Source organism: Oryza sativa, chromosome 1, assembly GCF_034140825.1.
Source record: "Oryza sativa Japonica Group chromosome 1, ASM3414082v1".
Taxonomy (NCBI): Eukaryota; Viridiplantae; Streptophyta; class Magnoliopsida; order Poales; family Poaceae; genus Oryza; species Oryza sativa.
The window spans coordinates 34,963,020-34,985,892 of record NC_089035.1 but is presented as its reverse complement, the minus strand read 5'-3'; the positions used below and the strand labels follow the sequence as shown (position 1 = coordinate 34,985,892).

The window sequence follows — 22,873 nt, the reverse complement described above, 5'->3', positions numbered from 1 at the left end:
AAGAGAGAATGGCCGTAGTGGAGGGGATGGCTCGCTCGGTGGGTTGGGTTGGGTTTGGTTTGGGTGCTTTGCCTGCTTGGGCCACACCGATCCGCCCCCTCGCCGTGTGCAGCGGGGGGAGGCAGCGTGCGCTGGAAAGCGCGGTGGCGGGCGGGCGATCGGTCGGTTGACTTTGCCGAGTCCGCTCCTCGGTCGTTTTCGCTTCTTCGATTGACGCCGTCACGCCGGGGGCTTTGAGCAGCTAGCTTCTCCCTCACAAAAAAGGCCTTTGTGTTGTGTCGCGTGGACCAGTGCCACCAACACGTTGCCATCGGCGGCTACAGCCTAGGCAAAAAAAACTCGGCATCTTGGGCCTACGAAGAATGGACGTGCGTGTGCTACCAGTGGATTGGAGGGAATGTGGCGCGTCGTAATTAGTATGGCTGCTAAAGTGCAGAGTTGAAATCGCTTGCGAATTTTGGAGTGCGATCGAGGGTCACCTCTTTTGCTCTACAACTACAACGTATATGTTCTTGCCGAAATTTAAATCTTAAAAGTTATTTTTTAAATTGATTTTGAGGTTTTTTCCACTGTAATTTCTTTTTGACATTGGTGTTTAAATCATTAGAGGGCCGGTTCATTTTGATGCCATTTTTAACTATACCATTTTTTAGCAACTTGCAAAAAAATGATCCATGTTTAGTTTGTTGTCAAATTTAGTAAATATATAACAAATCCTGCCAAAATTTTAGCAATATTATCATCTTGCCAAAATTTGTTATTTTGGCTATAATCTAAACATGACTTAGGAACATATATTTAGTATGGTTGTTAAAGTGAAAAGTTAAAATTGCATGCGGATTTTGGAGTGCGATCGAGACTATATTCGTTATACTATAAAACGTCCTATCCAATACTAGGGTAGTGTTTAGCTCCCTTCAAACTTCCAAAAAAAATTCCGTCATATCAAATGTTTGGACACATGCATGAAGCATAAAATGTGGATGAAAAAACCCAATTGCACAGTTTGCATGTAAATTGCGAGATGAATCTTTTGAGCCTAATTACGTCATGATTTGACAATATGATGCTGCAGTAAACATTTGCTAATGACGGATTAATTAGCCTTAATAAATTCGTCTCGCAGTTTACAGGCGGAATCTGTAATTTGTTTTGTTATTAGTCTACGTTTAATACTTCAACTATGTGTCCGTATACTTAAAAAAGATTAGCACACGAACTAAATATGGTCTAGATTGGATTTTTGACAAGAGAGACAAGAAGGAAAGGAGATTCGACGGCAACTAGGCGTACTGGCACTGAGACGTCGATGTCAGGCACCATCTTTGCTGGTTTTATGGGGTTTGTTTCCTCGCTTTTGAACCCCACTTTGCATTGCACGCACCGGAGAAAACACTACAATTTCCTTGTCAGGCTTACATAGGCTCGTCGCTCGGCTGAAATGTCAAAAGGGAACCCCCGGGAATCTCCTTTCCATTTTACAATAGTAGTACAATCGATGTCCATGTTTTTCACGTATACCTTTCGCAACACAGCTCTTAGATTCGGAGCAGCACTCGCAGTTCGCGCACTCCCTCATTATTATTCGACCTAACTTAGGAACCTTGAATTTTAGTAGAGTAGGATGTAGCAAACGAACGCCGCACCGAATCGCCGATGCGAAGACAGCGCAGCGCCATGAACCTTTCCCCGTCTCCACCCATCGATCGATCTGTTAGAGTATATGATAGTTAGAGTCATATTAGGATAAGATTGATTTGTGTAAACTCCTTTCATATCTGTAATCCTTCTTTATCTCCTCCTCGTGTACTCCTATATATACCGGCCCCCTGAGGCTATGTTAGAGTATATTTGCGTGGCCTGCTGCGCTTGGTGGCCCAAACGGCCGAACGCCCAACGGAATCCAAGCCCCTCGCTGTCGCCGCATGCGGGGAGGGAGGGTGCGTGCCGCCGCACTGATGTGGCGGATGATCGGATGGATGGCGTGCAAACGGCCAACGCCGCTAAGACCGGGGGTGGTGTGTATGGGGTGTTACGGCAACGTGAGCTAGGCGTGCAAGGGTGGGCGACCGCGCGCGGCGGATGGTGTGTGATACGTACGTGCGCGCACGCGCACGGTATGTGTAAAGTCCAGGCCCAGCTCGGCCTCCCAATCCCCAGAACACGGAGGGGAGAGAATTTCGTGTGGATTTCGGTTCGCATTGCGCTCGGTGCTATGAGGAGCACCTTTTGCTCTGGTTGAGATTCGAGATGAGGACAAGAGGTGGGATGAACGTACAGGTAGCTAGCGCGGTAGCGCCTTTTGGACGCAGGATGTGTTATGATGGTTAGGCTGGGCCGGCCTGCTTAGAACATATGCCATCGATCTGATTCATGCGCGACTGAGGGACCAAGGAATAAGTTCACCGGAGGTCCCTTGACTTAACATCGAGATTTTGTGAGGTCCCTTAACCACAAACCAGAAATGTGTATTTCAAAACTCACACAAACCGTGCACTCAAGGTTCTATCGCAGTATATATAGGTGGTTTCGCTGACGTGGCATCCTAGTCAGCAAAAGAAATAAAAAAAAGTATGTGGGGCCCACATTTAAGTGAGAGAATGATGTGGGCCCCACATCTCTCTTTGTTTTCTTTCTTCTTTCTCTTCTTGTCTCCTTGCTTCTCTTCTCGCCGACAGCAGCGGCGGCGACGCTCTTCCCCACCGCGTACGGCGGCGGCGACCTCCCCCACCGCGAGCAGCGGCGGTGATGCTCTTCCCCACCGCATGCGTCAGCGGTGCCCTCGCCTTCCACGAGCTACACCGGCGGCCGCTCACTTCCCCACCGCGTACGGCGGCGGCGGCGGCAACTTCCCGTGGAAGAGGGAGAAGGGGAGGCCGGCGATCCGGAGGGGGAAGAGGAGGTCGCCGTGGGAGTGGGGGAAGGGGAGGCCGGCGAGCCAGAGGGGGAAGAGGAACGACGCGCACTCCATTCTGCACATTCCAAGCGAGACATACGATAGACGAAGGAAGCGCCCACCCAGCAGGAGGGCTCCGTCCAGTGGCGACTTCCATCTAGCTTTGGCTCTTTTCCAGCTTTTCTTGAAAGCAGCTCGCACTCACCGGTCCAGGGGACCGAGTCATACTATCCCCAAAAACCCACCACCTGCTATCAAGTACTCCTCTTAGGAGGGTATACCAAAGTGGGGGTGCATAGTACTGCTTGAACAGTCCGACGTCCTAGAGATGAAGGGCTGGGAGGTATATTTTAAAGCCATCATTGCTGTGGGAACCTTAACTTGTCTTACTATAGCCTCAATAGCATTCTGAAGCTCTATCATCTTACTCGAGCATCCAACTGAATTTATTATTGTTATGATGATAAAAAAAAACTATACCTAGTCTGTGATGCGGATTTGGGCATGAGTGGTTGATCTTCGCGGGCTGTGAATGGCCATGGAAAGGAGTATTGATGTCAATATGTTCGATCGAGAAGATTGGACGATGAAACATGGATTGTAGCCTACATAACCTACCTACCCAGACCAAGGGAAGAAGGTATCAGATCACTGTAGTTCTAGTGAATGATCCATCAATAAGATCAAGCTGGAAGGTCTGTCTTGAGTTCAGTTTCTGTCAACGATGAAAGAAAGTAAATGAAGTATATTCTCAAATCAAGTCAACAAGTCAATATGTATGTGTCTCTATTCTAAGAAAAAGAAGAAGGCACCACCACCGAGAACTGACTACACAACCGAGAAGCGTGTCAGCCTTCCTTATTCAATCAACTCTAATTTAGTACTAGTACGATCAAGAAAAGTGATGTCTCGGGAAGCGCTTCGACAACAATTCGTTAGCCTAAAACAAGGGAGTGGTACTGTTCAGGACTACAATATGAAATGTGTCCCTGTAGCTCCAAGGGCTCCATCGGAGCTTTTCTCTTGCCTTTAGAAAGCTCCCAGTCTACCTTCAGTGGCCCCAGGCGGATAAGCCTAGATTTGGCGGCTATAGACTCAAAGGGCACAGACAGGCTGCTGGTACTGTTTTTTTAGCTAACTAAAGTCCAACTTCCTTTGCCGAAAGAGGATGAAACGGACCACGGGAATGTGCTTCTCTCATACGCTAGTACGCTAGGGAATGTGCTTCGGCTTCAGCCTAGCTACTTTTTTGATTGGTGACTAAACTACTAAAAGCTGCCAATATCTACATGCTCCCACTTCATTGCACTGGACAGCCGTTAAGCGCATATTGAGATGCAGCCTGATTGAACCTTACAATGAATCAACTATTCCCATAATAAGCAAGTTGGCCTGAACCTTTGGGTGGGCTCCGCAGAATGAACAACCAGTAAGTTCAGTCTCTTATTTCGAAGTTCGTTGTGCTCCCCGGTGAAATTGAATTCTCCGTGAAGATGCGAGAACCACTTAAATGGAGGAATCTATTGTATTTCTGCCTTTGTTCCCCATAGCAACTGGGTCTAAGCTGCTTGTGGTCAAATCTGCCGCCACTGGGTGGCCGCTGGGGAAACACAGCCCGGCCGCCTCAAAGTCCAGAGGAAAGGAAGATTGTTTCACGCCTGCATAGACAAGTAAGTCTACCACGAACCCCTGTCCCTACCAAGTAGAAAGCTACAAACTCTATAGGTTGCGTTAGCTATACGAGCGAATTGGCTGTTTCGAGCACTGGAATTGGCACAATATCGCGAAGTGGCCGCCTTCGCTCAATTTGGGTCAAAAATTCTAGAGAATAGCTCCGATCAACCCATTTTAGTTTGGTTTTGAGTTAGCGTAAGGCCGAGGTACCAGAGGATAGCCTTTAGGATATCCGTCGGTAGAAGAGTAGTTCATTTCCTATAAAGTGTAGCGAGTTTTCTCCCTTTTCACATAGCTGAGAAAAAAAGGAAAAGTTACCCTACGCTTGTTCCTGGATAAGTAGATTTTCTACCAACCAAGTAGAATCAGCCTGAGAATCAGCAGCTGAGAATGCTGGCAAATCATAACATTAACTACGCCATTCTTGAGCGCCAATCAGTATCCTCCTAGATTCTCAATCAAATCGAGATTGTGTGGGTGTTCAGTATCACAATCCCTGTATTCTAGGTTCTGGCTGCCTACACACATCATAACTCACAGCCGATATTTACAAGCTTTTTTGGCTAGAACTTTTTCACAGCCTAAATGTAAAGCGGAACATGAAGCTTACCACCCACAAACAGATGTTCCACGGGTTCAGAAACCTCTGGCAAGGCGATTCATGAAGGATTCCTCTCCTCTAGTTGGTCTATTTCTCGAGGATGTAGGCCAGATACCGAACCTCGTTAACAAAACAAATATCGTCTATCCGGTCTTGCCTGCTGCTTGACGGTCCCCCATAATACGCTAAGTTGGGGACTTTTTAGTCCATTTTTTCCAAGAGTCTCTGCTAGTTGAACCGCGTCCAGTAGACTCCACGATCTACGATTATCAAAATCTTCTTATAGAAGTCTAGTTATTTCTTCTGTTAGAAAAGGAAGTCTTTTTTTTGACCAGGGAACGGGAGCATAGCAAGTAGCAATATACAAGAAATAGGGAATGATGGGGCAAGGATAGCGGTAGCTGGGGCAAAGCCCGCTTTCTTCGCGGAGCGAATGAGAGACTGATTCCTACCACTCCTATCTACATAACTGCTCCAGAGAAGGGAAGGCAAAAGGAAGTCGATCTTGTGTTACGGCCCTGGATCGGTTGGTTCCGAATGCGCTAACGCGCAACGGCTTTCGCGCTAGTTGCTCAAAAAATCGTATAAAAATAAAGCAATGCTGAGGCTTGGCAGGATGGGAGTTAATTAGGGTCGAGGGAGCAGGAAAGAGTTTGTTATTCGCTATTGGCTTAGTACGGAAAGGAAGCTGGGCCGAGGCGAACAAGACGTCCAATTTCTAAGGAATCAAGATATCCTCTCGTTCCGGTATAAATAGTAGCTATCTGCTCTTCCACTGGGAGAGGGTTTGATTGGGATTGTTTAAGCAATTCTCGACATAAGATTGAAAGATCCAAACCTTCCTCTTCGGAGCGGAAACGGACGTGGCCAAAACATATAAAAAAAGATCGGCCTAGTCGCTCCAGATGTTTTAGTTCGCTAAGTTTGAAAAGTCCAAAGAGCGCAGACTAGCCACTCTTTCTATGCCTCTTTCTTTTTCTTGGAGGACCTTCCCACAACACACACGCGGCGCTAAGGATCCCGTGGCTTTTATGACTCTATTGACCGTAGGCCAACGTTTGACTTCCTGGAAAAGAGTGATAGCGCCCCGTCTAGACCTTTTCTCGAAAAACTCCATATCCCGAGAAGTTTTTAAGATGGTGCCTACGGAGTTTGACAAAGTCATCAATTGGGTCAAAGCAGAAAGAAATGTTGCGTGATCAAGTTAAACAAAATGGAAAAAAGGAAGCTATAACCAAGTAGTACCGGGAACGACTCTTGATAAAATCTAGTCAAGATCCAATTGATAGTCACAGAACCACTACGGGATAGTCCGTGAGACAAGATCGCTCGGGCTAGACCTCGTTCCGGTCTTACCCTCCCTCGAGTCCGATCTCGGGAGGGCGCTTGGGCAGGGCCTATTCCCATGTGCTTGATGACCTATACCACTAATCACCACCTAAGTTCGGTATCCCGGCCCCTCCCGGTAGCAAGGCACCATTTAACTCCTTTCGGTAATTTTCATTTAGGTAAAGAAGTGCTTATAGTACATACACATGAGACAACTCTATTCCCTATTGGAGAAAGGTCGTGGATTTAACGTTTCAATTTGGGCAAGGGGGCCCTGGTTATGTCTCAAAAGACGACATTCTAAGTTTTCCTCCTCTCCGGTCTGCATGCAAGTACTTCCCGGATAGGTGCAGAAGCACACACATGGGGAGTGGATTCAATTAGTATTGCGCTCGCAAAAGGAATAGGAATAAGCCTCGATTAGCTAGTTGGTGAGGCAATAGCTTACCAAGACGATGATCAGTAGCTGGTCCGAGAGGATGATCGTTTTTTTTTCAAGTCAGCTTAAGAGGTTCAAAAGAGAAAGTCACTCTCCTCCCCTCTAACAGACAGGTTTGAAACTCGTGAAGCCTCTGCTAACGGCTCTGGTTGAGAGTCTCCCTCCTTTTCAGTCCGATGCGTTTCAGCAGTAGTCGTTCCCATCCTCTTGGGAATATCTACACGAGTACTCATTTTGCAGGATCAACCCCAGCGTCAAGAAATTGGTTAATCGGTAAAGATACATGGATTTGGTGCCCCGCCCAAGAAAGAGACCCAAGGTATGTCTCTTGTCTCTTTGAGACCGGGGATTTCCCAACTGTTCAGGCCCATTCTCAACGTCCATTCTACTATGATCACATCGACGTCATATTTCGAATCCTTCTTTGCTTGTGGGACTCCGACCCTCTGAAACTCTCCTTTCCTATTTACATAACAAATCCTATGGTAGGTCGCAAATTGGGGGAATTCATACCAACTCGGCATTTCACGAGTTATGAAAGTGCAAGAAAGGAAACTTTCCTGTTCATCCTACTGCATAGGCAAGATCTCATCCTTCGGCGTCGAGTCATGGAGACTTGACTTTGCTTGTCACGCTTTTCTTTCGCAGCTCTTTAGTAGCATCCAAATGTGCAAATGTTGTGGCAGGAGCAGGGTCGGTCAAATCGTCCGCAGGTACATAAACCGCTTGGATCGAAGTTATAGATCCCTTTTTAGTAGAAGTAATTCTTTCTTGCAAAGAACCCATTTCTGGGAAAGCAGTAGTTAGTTCAGTAGAGAATGCAATCCCGGGACTAGTTGATCGAGCGGTGACTAACCCATTTCGACGTGAAGCATCGGCTTGTGATCCTAAATCTACGAATGGGAGATCCTATAAAATGAAGAGCGGTTCGTAAACAAATCAGTGTCTTGTCTGAATCGAGAATAGCAATTCCACTTCTGGAACCACAGATATAGACATTGAAATGGTGAGCATCTACCATGTCGTTCATTTACCAACGAACTCTATTTTGCATATTTCATTCTCACATTGCGAAATCCCCTCTTCTCTCCCCTCCCCATACCCATCAACTACTAGGTTGTGGAGAGGGCTGCTCGCCTTTCCTTTTGACGGCTTGGCTTCCTATCGCTCCTATGTAGTGGTCGGCCTTAAAAGTATCTTTTCCAAGACCCCTCATATAATCTCCTGTGGGGATCAGTCGGAGCACGTAGGAATGCCGACCACAGCAACAGGTAGCGAGGGATTGTTACCTAGTTGCGTCCGTAGCCTTCCCTGTTTTGAGAATCTCATATTGCTTCGTAGGACGTGTGTCTCACATGAAAGATAAGAAAAAATCCATTCTTCATGGTCGCCAATAGGGGGGAAGGAGAATGTCCAATAGGGGGAAGTAGAATGCTCAGTCCGAAATGGTATGCTTAACCGCATCCAGTTCTTATAGTTTATCTATGTTCAGTCAAATCTGCGAACTCGACTAGATATTCTGCACATTCCGCGGATCCTACTTTGGAAACAGAAATACGACCACTTCAATCTTTCTGGGCTGGCATAGGTCAAAGGAAAGGAGGAGGCAAGCCCCCCATCTTCCGCATATCTTGCTCATCCGACATGGCATGAATCACCGAACCCGCACTCAGGAAGAGTAATGCTTTGAAAAACGCGTGATTCATTAAGTGAAAGACAAAACATTGACGCACGCGCCTTCTTTCTAGGTAATTGAATAGAAAAGTGACGGTCTCATCAGCGGCCTGGGAGTGAATGTGGAAGCTTAACACTAGCAACGGGCAGAACAGTTGGTAAAGGAGATCATTGGCACTATGGCGCATGTATGTTGAGTTCTTGAAGCATTGCCGATATCGATATATATTTCTTTGCATGGGACAGTAGAAGAATGCTGGAAGAAGAGGAAAGTTGTTTCCTGTATTATCCCGTGCAACAATTCCTGCACCCACAACTCCATCCTGCAAGTTCAGTGCTCCATCAGTGTTCAGTTTCATCCATCCAGTATGTCCCCCCTCGATTCCCGACATGCTATGATACCCCAGGGTGGGTAGGAGCGGGTCGAGTCCGTATCACCGCGGAACAACTGCAGCGTCCGGAGGGGCTGCCCCTTCTTCTTCAATTTATCTGGCTTATGCGGCCGAACACGCATCTTTCCTAAAAGCAATTTCTGAGGAGCTTTACCGGAGAGTAGGGGAACAAATCAACTTAAAGAGTCCCCTGGACGAGGAGAATATAAGGGAAATATAATCAGATCTTTGACGATCCAGTATTAGCTAGCAAGTGTATGGACTCAGACTTTGATGACTCTCCTCTCCCCCGCCGCTCAACGTGTAGCCCACCGTGTCAACGCCCACTTCTTTCACTTTTTTCCCCACCACATGTCCGAGGTCGAGTCTGGGGAGGCGGTGACAGCTGGGGCGGTGAGGAGGCGACGGCGACACAGCACGGCTATGGGGGTGGCGACGAGGCGGCCTCAGTTGGGGTCAGCCGTCACGCGCGAAGAAGGCCGGTAGCGGTGGGAGGGCGCGAACGGCATCGGTGAAGGGATGGAGGAGGGCGCGACGAGGTCGGTGGGGTTGATGGCGTGCGTAGAGTCGGCAGCGCTCGTGATGGGCATCCACCGTCCCACCCACCGCCGTGCGCATGGAGTAGCATACCGGAAGACCTAGGTCGGCCGTCTCTCTCCGCCTCTCCCGCTGGCACCGCCCCTGCTCTGCGCGCCGCTCCTCTCTCCTCCGCCGCGCCGCGCGCCGTTCCTCTCCGCCGCCGAGCTCGCCGTCGTGCCGGCCGTCTCTCTCCACCTCTCCCCCTGCCGTCGCTCCTGCTCCGTCGTCGGCTGCCTCACGCCAAGTCTTCCGCCGCGCCTGCTCGAGAGAAGGAGAGAAGAGAAGAGAAAAAGAACAGAAAGGGTGGGGCCTATACCGTTTTCTCGCACTTACATATGGGCCCCACATATTTATTATATTTTATTTTTGCTGACTAGGATGCCACGCCAGCGAAACCGGGTGTCTATACTACCTTGGGACGTTTTTTTGAACGGTTTTACATAGTTCAGATGTACACATTTCTGGTATTACGGTTAGGGGACCTCAAACAGACTCTATGTAAAATTAATTGAGGGACATCAGGTGAACTTATTCCAGGGACCAATGATGCAACCCTATGCTATTTGTTCGATTAGCGCGCTCTTAATTATAATTGTGTAAAAATAAGTGAACGACCTAACAAAAATAAACTTCGTGCTCGGCTGCTCGCTGCAATGGTGAAAAAAGAAGGGTAATTTGGAACCATGCCATTATAATTTTACAAAGTTTGAGATATACTATCGGTATCTCAATGACATGTAGAACCCACATGAGTCAATGACATGTGGGTCAGGATGGCATATCTCAAATTTTGTAAAATTATAATGGCATAGTTCCAATTTTCCCAAAAAAGAAACATTTGTTCAGACGTTTTCTCAGCCACATACGATCGAGAGCATATGAAAATCGGTTATTTGCACAAATGCTATCTCCGAATGCGAATGTCTTAATAACTGTGCAAACTCGAGCGATTAAATTCTTTTGGAGTGAAACCAGCCTACCCAACTTCAATTCCTATATATGATATAGCAGGTGTTCATATTTATAACTTGTTACACATGTGATGATTTTATCAATCTTAAAATATGTTAATTTACACTGGTGGAGAAACCATCTTTGGTCGGTCGACCAAAATCCACAATAGTCCCGATTCCACTAAAAACCGAGGCTAAAGATGATCTTTAGTCCCAGTTGGTAGCTATAGTGGGCATATTTGATCTTTAGTCCCGGTTGGTATGTTGTCAGGGGCTGTCAGGCCCTCCCGTGATCTTTAATCCCGGTTGGTAACAACAACCGGGACTATAAATCCTAACTTTCCACCAACCGGGAGTAAAGATCACAAAATCCTAACTTTAGTCCCGGTTGGTAACACCAACCGGGACTAAAGTTAGGATTTATAGTCCCGGTTGTTAAACAACCGGTAAAACAAAACCTCTATCCACGCGCGCATGCAAAGTCTTCTATTAATTCCATCCTTATCTCCTCTTCTCCCATCCAGCCATCTCCATCTTATCTTCTTCTCTCCTTCTCTCCTCCCATCCTTCTCTTCCTTCTTCTCTCACCCCATCTCCTCCTCCCCTCTCTCCTCCCCCTCCTCCCCTCCCTTCCACTGCGGGGGATGTTAGAGTATATGGTAGTTAGAGTCATATTAGGATAGGATTGGTTTGTTTGGATTCCTTCCATATCTGTAATCCTTCCTTATCACCTCTCCATGTACTCCTATATATATCGGTCCCCTGAGGCTTAATACAATATGTCCCACGTTACGCAGTATTCCTCTCCTATACTATCCAACATGGTATCAGAGCGGGCGATCTAGCGCCGCTCTCACGCTTTCGCCGCCGCTGCCCCCGGGAATAGCGATCTCCCGGGGGCGGCCACCCGTTTTTTGTTTTTTTTTCTCTTTGTGCTTCGCCGCCGAGATCGATCTCGATCTCCTCGGCATCGTCGAGTCGTCTTCGCGTCATCGTGAAGAAGTCAGTAGCATCGTACCATCCACATCGTCATCGCCGATCTGGAGGGCATGGCCGACCCGATCTCCACCAGCACCCCGACGTCGCCGGTAGGCCGCGCCGCCCGCTGGTCGTCGGCCTCACCTGGGGCAAGACCGCCCCGACGCCACCGGCGCCATCTTCATCAAGCTCCACCGGGCGCCGGCGTTGCCATGGTCGTCGTGGCGTCGTTGGCGCGGCACAGAGTACGGGGGACACGTCCCTGCCGGTTCCTCCTCGGCGGCCGCCTCCGCCGCCTACGCTCGCAGGCCGCCGTTCACTGTCGACGCCCTCTCCACCATCCACGCAACCATCTGGCAGTCGTCATCTGGAGGTCGTCGTCGTTGCGGTCGAGGTCGTCGTCGTTGCGGTCGATCCCATCTAGCCGAGTGCCGGCCTCGCTGTCGTCGCCATCTCCGCCCGGACTCCTCGCCGATCTGGCGGACTGCCGCTTGGAGCATGCCACCATCGGCCGGCACCGCACGCCCTCCGCCTTCAGCCGCCGGCCTGGCCGACGGGGCGCCGCTTTCTGCTGTCTGCCGGGCTGCCGGCCTCGGCTGCTCCACCGGCGGCTACCACCTCGAGGTCGTCTCCTTGGCTGCGCCGACAGCTCATCTCCACCACCGCCTCCCATCCGTTCGCTGGCCTCGACGCCCACCGCCTGGCGCTCTCCCTCCCCCCGCTCTGTCTCTGTCGGAGGTGGTGGACACGTTGATTGTTCGTCTGCTCCATGCCAATGAAGTGAGAGATTGGGGATGAGCAAGTTATTCACGGGCTCAGGACTGTGTGAACTTGGTCCATGGACCATGGGAGACGTGGAGTTTGGCTTCTACTGTGGACTACCACTGCATGCTACTGTATCAATTTTTTTTCCCGTTCTGAGAACGGGTTTGCGTCGCCCACCGCCTCGTCGACATCCTCGCGTCTCCGACATCGGCATCGATTTCAGCTTTGACTTTCTCGTCTCGTTGAGCGCGACTTCGGCTTGATCACCCGATTAAGCGCATGGACATGATGACTTCTACCGCCGATCGTCTTCAACTGCGCGTCTACGCCATTAAGCTTTGGGTTGCCGCTGCGTCGCCCCCCCTCGGGCCATAGTGCCACTGCCCGTGGACTTCTTGCCGCTGCATCGACATAGAGCTACAGCTGTGTTGTCCTCTCGGACCGCAGCTTCGCCGCTTTCGTCGTCTTCATCGCCGTTTGCACATCGACACCCTCGTCGTCCACACTAGTCATCGTCAGCCGCTCAGGGTCTTCTTCCTCTACTTCGAGCATCGCCGCCGCATCTCCAAGTTGCCACCGTCGCCACTCTAGGCCGGTGGTCCAGCTACCTCTACATGGCTACCGACATCGCCGTCCAGGCCGTTGGTCCCACTACTTCGCCTTCTACTTCGTCCAGCATGACTCATCGCCAGCGTCGCGTATCTTCCTCGACTACACTTCGCACTTCTCCGGCAACTGTGTGCTGCTCCGGCAATTCTCCCTTTACGCCGTTCTCGCGCCGCGACCGTCTCGGAGGCCTTCTCTGCTAGTCTCCTCCGACATTGGTGTATGATTCATGGTGGTCCCCTACATCACCCGCACGGTACTGGCAACACCGTTGCGCGCGTTCGTCCCGAGTTGTCCCGGGGTCTGGCAAACCCTGTGTGATGTCTCGTCCTTCACGGTTCGACTACATCGGCTCTTCGGCGTCATCTTCCTCAACGATTACCGCGATTGTGTCACCGTCTTCGTCTCCAGCGCGTTCTCGCGCACCTTGGTCCACGACGCCCCTCCCGTGCGTCCACGACCACTCTACGGCGCCCCATGCGCGCCCTGCGGCTCGGCTACCTCGACATCAACTTCCCGACTTCAGTTACATCGACCACGGCTACTCTACGCACGGCTTCCTCGACCACGGCTCCCTCGCACCCTTCGCTTTGGCTACGTCGACAACGCACAAAGGGCTATCATCCGTATTGAGCACTCTTGCCGGTTTCTTCTCCAGTCCAAGTGTCCGCGCTGCTCACGCTTAGACTGCGGGGGGATGTTAGAGTATATGGTAGTTAGAGTCATATTAGGATAGGATTGGTTTGTTTGGATTCCTTCCATATCTGTAATCCTTCCTTATCTCCTCTCCATGTACTCCTATATATATCGGCCCCCTGAGGCTCAATACAATGTGTCCCACGTTACACAGTATTTCTCTCCTATACTATCCAACAATGTCGTTATCTGACGATAACCAATATCTCATGTATACACGCACATATCTCAGTATATACGTTTTTGAGTTTCCAAACAGCAGCATATTCAAATGTCTCAGAAAACAATTAATAACAACACATTTAGTACTAGTACTAAGGATCTTGAAATCAATAAACTCTTCACGAACAACAACGCCAAACTCCTAATTATTTGGAGAAACAATTAATTTTGATTTTAGCTAATAAACTGAAGTTCCGTAACAACAATAATAAGTCAACAAGCACGCAAATAAGGTTCTATTTTATCTATGCATAGTTAGAACTCATTCGAAATGTACAGTATACTCCTACAAGATTCAGAACCAACAGTCACATTACTTCAGCCATTTGAAAACCACACAGAGATGACCACATAGTATGGTTTTGGTTACTGTAGTAATGAACATGTCGGATCGGCACATCAATTGCTCTGTACTACGAGTTCTCAAAAAAAAAAAAAAAAGAAGAAGAAGAAGCTCTGCACGGGCAGTAAACGACAAGTTAACTACATCTAGCAGCATTGTAGTGAGCGTGTCGGATCAGCAGATTCAGCACATCAATTGCTGTTCAGAAATCACAGGCAGTAAACGACAACTTAACTACAACTAGCAGCACAGCAGTTTTAGTTAGTGCATGCGAAGGATTAGTGTGCGTACACGTCAATATCAAGAAAAAACTGCACTGTTAACCAATGATTACACTACCACTTTTAATATTTCATTGTAATTCAGCTGAATTGGTAAACAGTAAACCAGTGTTATAAGATGTATATTTTTTGTACCGTGCTTTAGTTAGTCAACTAATAATTTCCAAGAATCTGCATATTAAGGTTGCTATTGTCCGTTCACAAAAAGAGAAAAACAGACTGGTATTTCAGCTTCTCCAGAAGTTAGTGCCGAGTTTATTAAAAAAAAAGAACTGCTATTTCAATTACACTGTTCAGAAGATTGTGCTGTTGATAATTAGAAAACACAATCAAGTTGTAGGGTAATTTCAGGGTTCAGGTAAAATGCAATCTTCTCGGTACTATAAAATGACTACTGAAAGGCAGTAATATTGATCAGAAACAGTGATCATGTACTAGAGAAGTAATTATGCACAGTTCGCAAGACCTATACCACTACATTCTGAGTATTGCATTACTAGTTTCTTATCACTTAAATCAATGCCATACAAAAGACTGGACGGAGTGCGTCTAAAAAGACATATACAACTAGTAGACAGAGTTTCAAAAGATACAAGTAATTAAGAATATAAGATTGATGATGAGGGGTTAAGAAATTTATTTCTTTAGTGAAGATCAAAGACAAGGGAAGAGCCTAGACAAAAGCCTAGTAGGCAGAGTTTCAAAAGATACAAGTAAGAATGTAATATTGATGACGAGTGGTTAAGAAATTTATTTTTTTAGTGAAGATCAAAGACGAGGGAAGAGCCTGGACAAAAGCTGGGGCCACCGGCCTTATAGAGTTACCTCCTTTGGAGAAGATTCCATAGGTTTTTTTTTCCTTTTTTCAGCACACCCTGTAAATATTGTTTGCACCTTGTATTTGCCCATGTTCTATAAATATACACATTGACAAAGCTTTTGCCCGTCTTAGTTTTGTTTTTAGAAAGAACATAAACTTTTTGTAGACAAAGGAATAACTTTGTTCCAGCCACTGCATAAGGTATTCATTTATAAGGTATATAGATCTTGGTGATGATTTTATCTCTCCTTATTTTTTGTAATTTTTTATCACCAGATTGTTTTTTTACCCATGTGTATGAACAGTACATTTGAGTTAGCTAGCTAGTTCCCTCCCTGGTAAGTAGTACTAGTTTGATTCCCTAAGATAACAGGTAAACACAACAGCGATGCGTGGCCAGGCAACATTGGTGGCTAAGTGAAAGAAAAGAGTATTAGTGTTCAGCATGGAGGTTTGGGAACTAATCTCGCATGCACATAAAACAAAAACAACTCAGTAGTACATGATTAATTAAGTATTAGATAAAAACTTAAAAAATAGATTAATATAATTTTCTAAATCAACTTTCCTATATATATATTTTTTAAAAAATATATCTTTTAGCAGTGCAGGAAACGTGAACGAAAAACAAGGAAGTAGAAACTGAAAAAGAGAGTGCCAAATATAGCCTAAGATTATTTCTTTACTCCCAATGATCAGGATATGCCCTCATATATAGAGACCATTGAGAATGTGCTTGTAGTTTGGTGGTAAGTCCTGCAACTGTGAGGCTAGGCTACCAACTGGTTCGAACTCTGTTTTTTTTCTCTTTTTTTTTTAAAAAAAAAGGCCCCTCACCTTGTGTTCCTCTAATTCCTCTAAAGTACAGGTTAAAACATGGCATATGATAACAAAGCCTCTGTATGTGTGAGATAGCATGTCCCCATATGGCTAAGAGAAAATCTTTTGGGGGTATTTTCTTGATCTTAAATGTAATGACTTTGTGATGTTAAAAGGCCATCCTAACAAGATATATTTAATGTAATGACTTTGGGATGTTAAAAGGACATCCTAAGAAGAGATATTTTACGTACTTTGTTTGGTCATAAATATTTTGCATTTAAGACAGGATTCGATTGAAACTTTTAACACTCGAACCATTAACAGTTTCCAAAATGCTTAATTTTAAAACAAAAGAAATGATATACGTAGATTTGTCTAAAAAAATACTATCATCATATTATAAACTTATTAAATTTTATGAACATATTCTAATACATAACTGATGGTCAGAATCTTACAGAGTTTAGCTAAATTTTATCGTAAAGTTAAATATTTATTAATAGAGGAAGTGCCTCTTAAGAACCATAAAATCACTCTCTTAACAAATATGGGATGATCGATGTAATAATAAATATGACTGACTAATAGATAAGACACATAACAATAACTATTCAAGCAAACTAATCAAACTACTTTTGTGGATACTACAACAAAAATGCGACATAAAGACATTTTTAAAGTACCTCATAAATAGCTCTTGGTCCATCGTCTCTAGAAACAAAGAAGCTAAAATGCTAATATATGGTAGATTTTTTTTAAAAGGTATCATAAATGCCTTTTGATGAATTGTCTCTAGACACAAAGAGACATTTTATAAAATGTTAATATATGATAAGTAATTAACTATAAGTAACACAAGGCACATATGTTTTAGTAATAACATGAGGTTGAGATGCTTAGTGCCATGTGGATAAAAATGATTTTTTTTCAAGAGGTCTTGAGTTTAGGTATTCGTAATAGCATGAGAAAATATATATATTTTTTCTCTTGGTTCACTATGGTTCTGGTAAAATTTAATGTCTCTATAGAATGTATCTACTCTCTTATAGACATGTTAAACTCGATGCTATTTTTTTTTCTGAGTAAAGTCCATCACCGGTCCCTAAACTTGAACCGTTGTATCATCCCGGTCCCTAAACTCGCAAATCGACCGTTCAGGTCCTTAAACTTGTTCGACTGTGTCATCCCGGCCCCTAAACTTGCAGATCACTCGTTTAGGTCCTCCAACTTGTTCAGTTGTGTCACCCCGGTTCCTAAACTTGGATTTGAATATCATCTGGGTCAAATAGGACGGTCTGAAGACTTTATATTTAAAAATAATTCATAACTTTTTCATATGAATTCTAATGAAGACAAACTTTATATCAAACTTGTAGCCCTCGACACGATCTACAACTTTGTAGTTGAATTTTTTTTATTCTAAGTCATTTTTTTGTCCCAGAATGTAATTTTAAAATTAAAATTTCAAAATCTATAAACATGCAACAATATCTTGGGACCCTAAACAGTTTTAATTCAAAAACTTTTCAACTACAAAGTTGTAGGTCGCGTCGAGAGCTACAATTTTGATATAAAGTTTGTCTTTATTAGAGTTCACATGAAAAAGTTATGAATTATTTTTTGATATAAAGTTTTTAGACCGTCCTGTTTAGGGACCGGAGTGACACAACTGAACAAGTTGGAGGACCTAAACGAGTGATCTACAAGTTTAGGGACCGAGATGACACAGTCAAACAAGTTTGAGGACCTGAACGTTCGATTTGCAAGTTTAAAGACCGGGATGACACAGCGGTATAAGTTTAGGGACCGGTGATGGACTTTACTCTTTTTTTCTCAAACAGACAGGAGAGTTGTGTACCATCTATACTCGTTTAAAAGGCTCTGGTGGTAGTGGCCGTGAATCTACACCACCAATGCTCTTGAAACTTTTACAAAATGCTCCATGATGGTTTTCTGATATTATGAAAATAGTCTGATATTGGTTCAAACAAGTTAATACCATATATAAAAATAAGCAAACAAGTGAACCTAACATATTTAATAAAAAATATACATTCTTTTACTATGGCATGTTATAATATATTTCTTTTACCAAAAAAAATATGGACATTGTGTATTAAAGAAAAAGAAAGGCCAGGGTAGGACCCAAAGTACACCCACAAACATACATACGAAAAGATGTTAAAATATTTAGTTGATTGAAATACCAAAATCAACATGACAAATAGGATTTTACCAAAGAACCATACATTAAAACGGACTTAGAGCTTCCTCTCTAGGAGAGAGTAGTAATGAAATCTAAAAGAAAACAATGGAATGAATTTAGAAGTAGTAACTAATTAAGAGAGTTGCATAGAAACCCAAGATTTCTCAAACATATATGCAAAAAAAGTTAGAGCAATGCTACGCGTACTAAATTTTTCTTACTAAACTTTTACTAACAATCATCTCAACTGTTTGATTTAAGTAGATGAAAGTTATAAAAAATCTAGATGCACTCATATCATGACACGTCAGTGTTAGTAAGAATTTAGTAAGAAAAAGTTAGTATTATAGCCTTTTCCAAAAAGTTATTGATTTTCTTGTGTGGTGATAGTTTGTATAAACTAAAGTTCTAATAGTATGCATGTGAAGTGTCATCTTAATTAGTAAATTAAGCAGCTGAGCTAGCTAGCTAAGAAAAGTGTTGGTTCAAATATAATGCATACATATGTATGAAAATGCAAGTATGTGATGGACTCATGCATGCATGTGCTCAAAGACTGTGGACTAATTAATGTCCTAACAAGTTTAAATCAACAAGTTGTCACCCTACCCCTTAGCGTGTTACTATTAGACAGAAGTAGAGACATTGGATAGTATGTTTGCATATAACATCTGGGCAACTATTTTTTTTATCACATTGCATAAAATTTGGAGACAAGTAAACACGATGTACTGAAATGTTAGAATTAAGGAAGTTACGCCATGACAATATAATGTCTGTCTCAAAAGTAAATTAAAGAGAAAGGAAAATAGACCAAATCATATACAGATTGCAGGATGTAAATGTTGATCGAAGAAGGCCCTTTAATTATAAGCATGCAGTACACAAATTGGGACTTGTACACACAGTGGAAGCAAAAGAGGAAACATTGAACGAGAAAGCAGCATTGATTCAAGAAAAATGAGATATTGTTGGGACAATATATATCGGGAGAAGAGAAATAAATTGAGTACATATAAAAAAGATCAACTAGCTAGCACAACATGCATGGAAATCACAATGCTACAACCTATATGTGAGCAGAAAAGATCAAATTAAGCCACACAACTAAATTCCGCTGGATTAATATGCTAATTTAGTTGCGTTATTACGCATCAGTTCATCACGTGTATGCATGTATAGTTGTTATACCTATATGAGTATGTTCTAGGATAGTAAGATAGAAAGGTGTTAATTTTGGATCATTCCAACATCAAGGAATAACACAATGCGGGCCATCAAGTAGCGAATGTCAAACAAAACGAAAGGTAAACAAGCCTAACAAAATATTAAGTACAAGGGTAATATAAGCAATGACCAAGAATCAAAGTGGGAACCCAACAGCACAAAGCAATACACCCATGAAGCAGTATATTGTCAAACAAATGAAATAGAAGAATGGAAAAACAAATCAACCAAAATAACTGAAATCAAGCTTACGAGAAAAAAGATCTTTGCCTAGCAAATAACAATGTGGAAGAATGGAAGAACAAAAATGAACAAATCAAACAAGCCAAAATATGAAACCAGAAGAATCATGAACGAAAGGTTGGATGGTAGTGCTATATATGAGTGTTTTAAGGACCTTGAAGATCAAAATGTGCATAATTAGTGAAACTTATGGTTGCTTTTTGTAAGTTGTAACTCGCGGTTCCAAACTTGACCATCCAACAAACACTAACAAAGTGCGAGAGGCAAATCCATTATTCACATGTACTGTTCATAACGAAATCATTATCTGGACTGTAGGGGCTAGTAGAAGCCAACACAATGTTGTCACTTTCTTACACTTCTGTTGCAGTATATATACCTGGCCCCGTATATTGCGTTGTGTCTCCTGGCCCACAGCTGATGATCGACTACAATTAATATTAGTACTAGAGTTTGAATGTCACAAGGCTTCAATCTTGTATGCTATGTACAGTTGACTGGTGATAGAAGAACAAAAAGAGATGGATTGTTTTTAATTATGTCCACTTCTCCTATTGGAAGTTGTGACTGGAATTCGAATTCTTCAGTTTCTTCACGGGTAAAACAAAAAGGGGAAATTCCTGAGGCCCTCTAGTGCAGTGGTATTCGCCATGAAAATGAAGGGGTGTCCATATATGATAATTGCAACGCTAGCTAGAATATGCTCGCAACACTTGCTTTTCTTTGATCTTGTGTCCATCCCATGCATATATAACTAATGAATTTGAAGGGAAAAGATAGATAAGATGTGTTCATGAATATATGCATGTCCACTATATTCCTGATGAAAGTGGTCTTTAAATTTCAAGCCGATCTTATTTACTGGTATATATATTAATTAGAGACTGAAAACGAAATGAAATTAGAGTGATCGATCGAGGCCGTCATCCTATTCATATCATAGTGGTTTATAACTGGTTAATTAATGAATGAGTAGCACGTTGTTGCTGATTAATTAGGAGTTACTGATATAGATTTGCGGTGTCGCTGCCTTAGCCAGGCGAGTGCAGTAGTAGTATTATTGCAGTGCGAAGTAGTGTGTTTACTGTTTGGCACGCTACCACTCTAGCAGTGGCATGGCATGGCAGCACACAGCACAGCACCCACCCGAAGTGTGGTGGTGACTGCTGATTGGCGAACCGATGCTCCAGCTATCAATTGCAAGCTCAACCATGCCAAAAGAAAGAACCGCACAGAAAGAAATAAAAAAATGTGACCATAAATCAGAGGAACAGTAGTAGCCAATAACATCTTGGATCGAAGAAAAAAAGATCTGGAAATAAATATATACTAGCATCAGCTCGTAGCTGGCCGCCGATCATCATGATATATCGATGGCGAAGACACGAGCATTGCATCATCAGTTCATCACTTGCAAAGTTGCAAATTAACAGTGGAGCCAGCAGTGAAGACGACAATTAATTAACCAGCCATTGATATCAATAGAGAAGATCAAGAAGAGAGTGAGGGGAAATCAAAAAAAGGAAGAAGAACACGAAAAACACCAAATAATTAAATTTACCCCCCAGGTGTGTGGCGTCCGTCCACAGTACCATACACACAACACAGCTAGCGGCAGCGCAGGCTAAGATTTTGCCTTCATTTTAAAAAAAAAAATCATTCGAGGCATGTAGTAATATGCGACAAAACGAATTGTGATGTTGAGCTAGGCTAAGGGATCGAGCGGCACACTGAAGCTAGCACACACACATGCAATTTCATGCAATACACACAGCGATCGAGCAAGGTGGTCTTCCTCATGGCGGGATCGGGGTGGGTGGGTGGGTCACTACACCTTGCTGTGCGGGTGGTCGTAGAGCAGCGTCGGCGGCGAGAACACCGAGTAGCTGGTGTCCAGCAGCTGCGACCTGAAGATGTCGTCGTCGTCGTCGTCGTAGTATCCCCCGCCGCCACCGCCGCCTTCGTCGTCGAACGTCGCCGCCGCCGGATGACCCGCCGCCACGAGGGCGTCGGCGGCGTCGCTGGCGGCTGCGGCGCCGGTGTCGGGCGAGGCCGCGGCGGCGCCGGGCCCGGGCTCTCCCGCGCCGTCACTGGCGGCGGCCAGCTCGCCGCCGCCGCCGCCGCCGCCGCCGTCGTCGTCGTCGGCGGAGGCGCGGGGGCTGTACTTGGAAGGGTCGGCGTTGCGGCCGGTGAGCTCCTGCACGAGGGCGCGGAACCCGGCGGCGCTGGTCTTGACCCGCATGGGGTTGGAGATGTACACCACCTTGATCGGCTTCTTCCCCGCCGCCTTCCCGACACCACCACCACCACCCTTCCCCGACGACCCACCACCCCTCGTTGCAGTAGCATTGCCCCTGGAGCTCTGCTGCCTCTGCCGATCCATCACCCCCACACCACCACCACCACCACCACCTCCTCCTCCTCCTCCTCCCTACCGACGATCTGGCTCCGTCGAGCAGCGGCAATCTGGAGTAGGACGACGAGAGCGAGGGCTAGTTCCGGCCGTTCTGGGCGTGGCCATGTGAGGACAAATCGTGGGGATTTTTAGCGAGCGAGGTGGTTGCGGGTGTGGATGGGAGCGGGGCGTCGTGGAGCAGTAGTAAACTCGGGGGACGGAAGCCACGGATGGATGTGGCGTATGGGTGGGGAAGAAAGGAAAGGGGGGGACGACGGGGCTCCTCCTGCTCCTCCTTGCGAGTAGGAGTACTCCGTAGTTCGCTGTGGGACTTGGGGAAGAGAGAACGGGGGGAAGAGGAGGATGACGGGGAAATTGGGGGGAGCAGGATTCGGCTAGATCCACCCGCCGCCTCTCTCACTAGTCGCTTCTATGAATGGCTGATCAAACAGAGACGCTGATGTAAACACGCTTACATCAGCATATCTTGAGATTAACAAAGCCATCAATATGATAGTTTATGGAGGATTATTCGGTGATACTATATCTACCACTGAAAAAAAAAGAGAGTTTAAAATACGAACACGTACATATGATAAGTCTATGATTTATTTCAGCGAGTCGATCTATCGTGAGTAACAATAATCAATTGAGCTACTCTCGTTTTCCTTATTTTCTTTTCCTTTTAAGGCTTGTTTGATAACTCGAGAGGGGATTGGGAGTTTACACGAA

At 45.2% G+C, this 22,873-nt stretch overlaps 2 protein-coding genes and 1 pseudogene across 2 annotated transcripts; 1 reads left to right on the top strand and 2 right to left on the bottom strand.

The window, feature by feature from the left end:
* Positions 1 to 11,181: 11,181 nt before the first annotated feature.
* On the bottom strand, positions 11,182 to 13,215 carry LOC4327562 (uncharacterized). Its single transcript, XM_066308898.1, has one exon. The coding sequence runs from the start codon at positions 12,360 to 12,362 to the stop codon at positions 11,832 to 11,834; it is 531 nt and encodes a 176-aa protein (XP_066164995.1). The 5' UTR covers positions 12,363 to 13,215; the 3' UTR covers positions 11,182 to 11,831.
* Positions 12,560 to 13,207, top strand: LOC112937366 (uncharacterized; annotated as a pseudogene).
* Positions 13,216 to 21,044: 7,829 nt separating the features above from the next.
* Positions 21,045 to 22,390, bottom strand: LOC4327561 (uncharacterized). Its single transcript, XM_015784051.3, has one exon. It carries the CDS (start codon positions 22,127 to 22,129, stop codon positions 21,575 to 21,577), a length of 555 nt encoding a protein of 184 aa, XP_015639537.1. The 5' UTR covers positions 22,130 to 22,390; the 3' UTR covers positions 21,045 to 21,574.
* Positions 22,391 to 22,873: the final 483 nt, after the last annotated feature.